The sequence below is a fragment of the Tripterygium wilfordii genome, chromosome 7, assembly GCF_013401445.1.
Source record: "Tripterygium wilfordii isolate XIE 37 chromosome 7, ASM1340144v1, whole genome shotgun sequence".
Classification (NCBI taxonomy): domain Eukaryota; kingdom Viridiplantae; phylum Streptophyta; class Magnoliopsida; order Celastrales; family Celastraceae; genus Tripterygium; species Tripterygium wilfordii.
Genome location: NC_052238.1, coordinates 13,294,990 through 13,302,406, shown reverse-complemented (window position 1 = coordinate 13,302,406; position 7,417 = coordinate 13,294,990). Strand labels below are relative to the sequence as shown.

At 36.5% G+C, this 7,417-nt stretch overlaps 1 protein-coding gene and 1 pseudogene across 1 annotated transcript; one reads left to right on the top strand and one right to left on the bottom strand.

Annotated features, from left to right (window-relative positions):
* Nucleotides 1–4,009: 4,009 nt before the first annotated feature.
* Nucleotides 4,010–5,302, bottom strand: LOC120002610. Its single transcript, XM_038851369.1, has 3 exons — nt 5,266–5,302; nt 4,775–5,167; nt 4,010–4,680 (listed from the first exon to the last, which is right to left on the bottom strand). Exons 1-3 carry the CDS (start codon nt 5,300–5,302, stop codon nt 4,010–4,012), a joined length of 1,101 nt encoding a protein of 366 aa, XP_038707297.1.
* A 203-nt stretch (nt 5,303–5,505) lies between these two features.
* Nucleotides 5,506–6,873, top strand: LOC120002609 (annotated as a pseudogene).
* Nucleotides 6,874–7,417: the final 544 nt, after the last annotated feature.

Genomic DNA, 7,417 nt, shown 5'->3' with positions numbered 1-7,417 from the left:
TTTCTATCTTTACTTAGAAATGCATCAGACGTAAATTTTCTTAAAAAGCTCATTTTAGTGGTATGAATTATCTTGAATGTGAGCTATTTTACTTAATATCATATTGTTTATTTTTCAGGTTGGTGAAACTTCAGGGAGTGGAGGGTATCAGTCACTTGTGGATGGAATTAATGAAGATATGTAGCTTGTTTATCAACTACCTTTGTATTTTTTGAGTAGTAACTTGTTTATCAGTTACCTTGATGAAGACATGTAGCTTTTTTGAGTTGTATTTTTTTAGTTCAATGGGGGTTTATATTGAATATGATTGAATTTGCAAAGTGACTTGCTAAGTTGATGTGTAGCAAATGCCTATTCCAAGAAGGATTGGAATGAATTGGAAAAGATTTTGTTTATTTATGATGTGTCTTTCTGGAACGGTTGGAATGAATTGGTTAAGCTTAAAATAAAGGAAGACAATATACAGAACAAATGGAGCAAATTGGCTCATTCAAAAGAAATCATAGTCATTAAGTGTATTGTTCTTCAATTAGGAACAATCTACAGAACATAGGGAGCAAATTGGCTCATTCAAAAAAAATTATACTCATTGAATGCCATTCTCCATAAAGGAAGACAACCTGCTATACTGCCCAACCTGCAATTGCACAACTTGCTTCACATACAACACCTTTCATCTACTCAGATGGCACTAGTTGAACCAACACAAAATAAGTAATTTTGCCCTCTATTCTATTGGCTTGCACCAACACCACAATATGTCTGAGTGACATGTATGCATTTCTATTGGTTTTTGGTTGAACAATCAGAACTTGTAATCTTCTCAAAATCTTCTCAAAATGATTGCCTGCGCCACCCATGCTATCAGACTCCGTGAGCTCATTCTGCGCCACCCTTGCTATCAGACTCCATGAGCTCATTCTTCTGTGTAGAGCGAAAATTCTAGTTTGAGAGAGATGAGGAGATTGGCGTTTGGATTGAGAGAGATGATGACGTGAGGAGATCGTCGCTATCGACGTTGGGAGAGAGGAGAGGAGAAGGGGCTAGGTTAATCTGTGAATGAAAACCATTGCAGCTAGTTGAGGGGGGTCATCGGCATCGGTAGAGGCAAATCGCGCTAGTTTGAGAGTAGATTTGGTTAAGGGGCTAGGTTAAAACAAAACCATGGTTGAGAGATGAGGTTAACTTAAGTTATAATGGGACCCACATATTTTATCCATGTCATGAGCCACCTCAGCACTGGGATTGCTGGGACGACTGTTGCTGGGACTAGTAGCATTTCTGTTAATCAAAATTCAAAGTACGAAAGCCATATGATTTAGGCCCCGGCCCATCAAGGAGTGGATTTGTTTTATGGGCTTTTCTACATTACCTAGAGTCAAGGCAGTTTATTGTTGTGGTATTTTTTTCTTAAAAGAAATTTATTTATCTTTTGTAATTAGTTTTCTTATTATTATATTGAGAAAAATTGTGCCAAAATGCCTTCTTTTTTTTTTTTTTGTTTTTTGCTTATATAAGTAATATGGTGATGAGAAGTGACTGAGGCCAGACGTATAAGTAGAATAAATTAATGATACAAATTAGTATACATTGTTTATTAAAAAAAGTAATGTCCTGTTTGTACGTCTATAAATTAAATTGACTTTTGATCTCTTTTATTCTCAATTTAATAAATTCGTATTATATTTAAAAAAAATAATGTTACGGTGAATATAATTCAACAATAGTAGTTATCTTATTCTAATTGGAAAATAAATAAAAAATCAAATGAGAACTTAGACATAACATTTCTTTTAGGTGAGCGGGAGTGACTAGTGAGGGCTCAAACTGATGTACCACTCAATTTAAGTATGTATCTTAATAGGGGTTGTTGACACTTAGACAAATATACCACTAACACAAATTAGATAAAGGTGGGTTTTCCATAATTATTATGCTAGTCAACACTTGTTTGAGATCAAAAGCGGCTGCCATTCAAAGATATCCTGACCTTCATCCCAAAAGCCCCTTTTATATTAGATGGAAATTAGGTTAAAAATATGGGTAAGTCACGGCACTGCTTGAACGAACTTCAATTCCATTAACTTTTCAACTAGAGATCCGCTCAAACGGTCTACATACTCTAGCTCGAGCATTGGCTTGAGCGGCGGAAATCAGCATTGTTGGTTTCTTCCTTTCTTGATCCAAAAATGCCCAAATATTAATGATTTTCTCCAAAATCTGTTATAAAGCTCAATACAATACAAAAGACAACATATGGGCATGAAATGTACCAAGTTCCATAAAAAAACTCAACAAAAGCCTAACTTAGAAGTGCATAAATTATATAGATATTTCATGCTATCAAACACCCCCAAACTTAAGTTTTTGCTAGTGCTCGAGCAAAAGAAAATAAAAACACACTAACAAAACTAACTCACTGATGCAAGAATCACGGTTGCATTTAGCATATGCAACAAGCCTTTAAACCTCTAAGTGTCCCTAGTGGACGGGTTGTAGTCTTGTGAGGGTTTACTAGAATGACACCACAAACATTTTGAAACACCACAACTCCAAGTCATTCCACTAATAGAAGTATGTGAACACATCTTTGTTTTCAAATCCACACCAACAAAACCAAACATCAGGGTAACAATTTTCAATACAAGCATTCATTCCTGAGCTTTATTCATCCAATGCGTTGATTGGAATGTGAGACACCTGTACAAGGGACTTCAATGACAACTTAACATGAACACAATATATCATATCAGAAACCATTGGCAAAAACAAGTAAACACACTGGGATTTATTTTTAACACTAAACAAACTTTTTCTTCTTTTTTTCATTTATTTTTTTTTCAACTTTTTTTTAGTGATTTGTGCAATGCCTTGCCCCCTTAAGCTTTCTTGATGACCTATGTAGCGAGTTTTCAACCAATGACTCCCAACCCAGTTGGCTCAGGGCAATAGGTGTAAAGACACCCCCATAGGATCTAATAACTCAAGTCAAAAAGGTTACGAGGCTAGGCGAATCACTTGTAAAATTCTCTCGTAGTCTACCTTTTTACGCGAAACTCATTGCTTGCTAGGCAAGAGGCCCGGTTACTCAACAAAAAACCCATGAGAAAAATCCACTAATTTCTTTGTTTTTTTTTCGATACTCTCCCGGATATGCCACTCGAGAAAACCAATGTCACCAACGTATTATAAGTGCCCAACATTAAGCGCTATCTCATACCCCACAATACAAGTGTTTAAATTATGTGAACACATCAGATAAAACAAAACTCAAAATATAAACACTTAATTGGGCATGAGTCCTTAGCAAGATTCAATAGCGCTTCAAATAATCACAACAACATATTCACCATACTTCATTCGTGAAAATCACAAGGCATTGTGGTTTTTTGTTTTTTTTTGTTTTTGTTTTTGTTTTTTTATAATCACACTAATACTAACACACCATCCCCAAACTTAAATATAGCAGGGTCCCCAATGCTCCAAGCGTAAACATAAATAAACACAAGAGAGATCGATACAACCTGGCGGTGAGAACCCACGAATTCAGGGAGTGCTGAGGTTCTACGGTGCTCAAGCATGTGCTTGAGCATGTACAACCTCTGATCATGAAAACCCTAAGCATCTTGAGCGGGTGCTTGAGCAAGTGATTGATAGGGTGTTTGAGCATGATAAGTATGAGATTCAGCTTTGTGAATGGGCCCTCAAAAGGTTAAAGTGGTGCTCGAGCACCATCTGTTAGAGTCTATTTTCTGCACAAAAAATGTTTCCCCCAATCAATAATAATACTACTCGAAGCTACTATTTAAAAATTAAAGAAAAGAAGAAGAAGATAGAATACTTGGGTTGCCTCCCAAGAAGCTCTTGTTTATAGTCATTAGCTTGACTTCCTCTCAATTTCAACCTAGCTTGACTTCCTCTCAATTTCAACCAGGATCATTCTCAAAATTTGACCTCATTTTGTCAATTTGCACTAGCCTTCCTTTCAAATATTGAACGCCCTTCATGATCAAACTTTCTCGTCTTCGATGAAGCGAGAGTCGGTGAGACATGCTTCAACATGTGGCCTTGGCTTTTTCTTTTTAAAAGTGTCAACTACCAACTTGTCTTTAATGTCCACTCGAACACATCCGGATGAGAACTTAATTGGCTCAAAAACATTGAATATCACTTGCTCATCTTGCACTCTCAAAATCAATTTACCTTGTTGAACATTGATTGATGTCCTCCCCGTAACAAAGAATGGTCGACCAAGTATGAGTGGGATCTCATCGTCTTCCTCCATGTCCAAAACAATGAAATCAGTCGGGAAGAAGAATTTGTCGATTTTCACCAACACATCTTCAATAACTCCTCTTGGGTGCTTGATCGATCTATCTGCCAATTGTAAAGAAATTGTAGTTGCCTTCGGTTCACCAAGTCCAAGTTTCCTAAAGATTGAAAAAGGCATTAGATTTACGCTTGTACCTAAATCACATAAAGATTTTTCAAAATAAGAATTTTCAATAGTGCAAGAGATTGAGAAACTTCCTGGATCTTTTAGCTTTGGCGGAAGCCTTCTTTGTAAAATTATGCTGCACTCTTCCGTAAGCATAACAGTTTCGTTGTCCTCAAGCTTTCTTTTGTTGGAGAGGATCTCTTTCATAAACTTGACATAGTTTGACATTTGTTTTAAAGCATCTACAAAAGGAATGTTAATGTGCAATTTTTTAACTAGATCAAGAAATTTAGAAAAATTTAGAAAATTGCTTATCTAGTTTATTTTTCTTCGGACGTTGTGGGAAAGGAATTGATGGAAGATATGATGGTGGACTGACAACTTTGGGCTGTGGTGCATATGCCTTTGCTATGTTTGAATCTCCCATGTTTTGCTTTGTCTCATTCTTGGTAGTCAAGCTTTCCATGGCATCTTTGACGACACTTTGGGGTTGCTCAAAAGTCTTTCCACTCCTCAATGTAATCGAATTTGCTTGCTCTTTGGGATTTGTCTCTATGGTGCTTGGAAAAGAACCTTGAGGTCTCTCAGTTAATATATGTGTTAACTGTCCAATTTGTCTTTCAATGTTCTGCATTGTGGCATCTTGATTTTGAAATCTATTTTCCACCTTGATCATGAATTGTGCTAATACCTCCTCCACATTAGCTTTCTTCTCTTGTCTTTGAAAACCTAGTAGAGATTTTAGAAAATGATTAGGATTGCTCCAAGAGAAGTTTGGGTGATTTCGTCATGGCTGATTGTAATTGTTGGAGTAACCATTATTTTACCTTTGTTGATTTGCAATATAGTTGGCTTACTCCTCATTGTTCGTGACAGATGGATTCCTTATCTAACAATCTACCTGAATGATTGCTTGCATATAATTCACAAATGAGATTAGTAGTTTGAACTGAATTCACTTGCATATTATCTAACCTTTTTGTTAAATTTTGCAACTTGAATAGCAAGGTTAGAAATAGTGTCAGTTTCATAAGTTTTTGCTAGTTTTTTCGATTTCACTCATTTCGATGGCCACTGAAAATTGTTGGCAGCTATTTCCTCTAGTAACCGATATGCAACTTCAGGACTCTTCCCCATCAAACTTCCTCCCGTTGCGGCATCTATCATAGATCGGATATTTTGTGCCAAACCTTGGGAGAATGTTTGCACCACTAACCAACGGGGGAGACCATGATGTGGACACTTCCGTAGGAGATCCTTGTACCTCTCCCAAGATTCATACAAAGACTCCATCTCACCAAAGTTGTTGAGAAAAGTTTCCAACAACAACTCTTGCTGCATCTTTAGAGTCCCCGAAAGCTTAGTCGAAATCAACAACAAGGTCTACCAACCTCATGTTGTCTCAATTGGTCCTTACCATCGTGATAAAAAGAAATTTGAGATGATTCAAAATCATAAATGGCAATTCCTTGCTTCGCTCCTTGCTCGTGTGAAGGCTTGCGGCATTGGTCTTGCCGACTATTTCAAAGTTATATCATCAATGGAGGAGAGGATAAAAGATAGTTACTCCAAGACCATAAAGCTTAGCAGCTGTGAATTCATTGAGATAATGGTGCTTGATGGTTGTTTTATAATCGAACTCTTTTGCATAGTTGGGAGATTAGTCCCCGCGGACCTTGATGATCCTATATTCAATATGGCATGGCTATTCTCTTTTATTATGCGAGATCTTCTCCCGTTGGAAAACCAGATTCCTTTCTTTGTTCTTCAAGCTTTTTTGAGTCATCCATTTTATTTACAATGGGTACCAAAAAAACTCCATCTTTAACCAAGCTCGCCTTAATTTTCTTTAACTATGGAGTAGAAAGACCTACACAAGTCTTAGAGAGTTGTAAGAATCTTAAGAGGATACATTTACTTGATCTATTTCGTATGAGTTTCATTCCTCCATCATCCCAAGAAACAGAAATAAATGTTATCAATAACCAATTTCTTCATTTGATCCTGTCCGCCAAGAAGCTTCACCAAGCCAGAATTTAATTCAACTCAAAGAAATTTGATAGCTTCCTAGACATTTAGTAATGGAGTACTCGAAATCCCGACTTTAACTATCGATGATTTCACGAGCTCTGTCTTCCTTAATTTTATTGCGTATTGCTCGAATCACATCACTGCTTACGCAACCTTGATGAGTTGAAAACGCCTAGCGATGCAGGATTCTTGTGCGACCACAAGGTTATTGATAACTATTTTGAAATAGATGAAGAGGTTGCCAAATTATTCAATAATGTAGGCAAGGATGTGGCTTTTGATATAGAGAAGTGCTATCTGTCGGATGGTTTGAGGATGTGAATGAGTATTACATCAACGATTGGCATGTTCAGTGGGTAGGTTTGAAGTACAAGTGCTTTGACACACCATGGTCGCTCATTTAGGTCTTAATTGCATTTGTACTTATGATATTTACTACCATTCAGACATTTCTTGCAATCTATCAGTATGTCCAACTCCCAAAGTGATCATAAATGTTTTTGTGTCAATGTTTTAGAGTATTGACAATCTCATGAGAAGTGAATATTGTGTGTATCTTTCATTTCTCATTATCTTGTGTGTATGATCATAACTATGGTTCTATTCAATCATGAGAGTGTTGACTGTTGTGTTAGGATCTATCGCCAAATCATAAGGTGCTTTTGTCTATTAGGTATGATAATGGTCATTTTTTTTATTTTACATTTGTTCTTCGAATCATGTCTATTTCATGCATAAGCTCAAAGTATACACTGCACTCACCATAAAGAGACACTGAACTCTACATTTGGAGTATCTCTTTTTTTTTTTGTGTAATTTGAACCCATATTGGTAACTCTATAAGGCACTCTAAAAGGTTTGTTTCAACATCTTTGGACTGACTGTAGCAAATTAGATGTCTTTTTAAGAATTTTACTTCGTGTGCGTCCCAGTTTCAAATTATTATAT

Coding starts and splice junctions, on each gene's coding strand:
- LOC120002610 (XM_038851369.1), bottom strand. CDS start 5,302: ATGAGGAGTAAGCCAACTATATTGCAAATCAACAAAG. Junction 5,168..5,265: donor TATATTGCAAATCAACAAAG/GTAAAATAATGG, acceptor AATCTCTACTAG/GTTTTCAAAGACAAGAGAAG. Junction 4,681..4,774: donor ATCAATTCCTTTCCCACAAC/GTCCGAAGAAAA, acceptor TTCCTTTTGTAG/ATGCTTTAAAACAAATGTCA.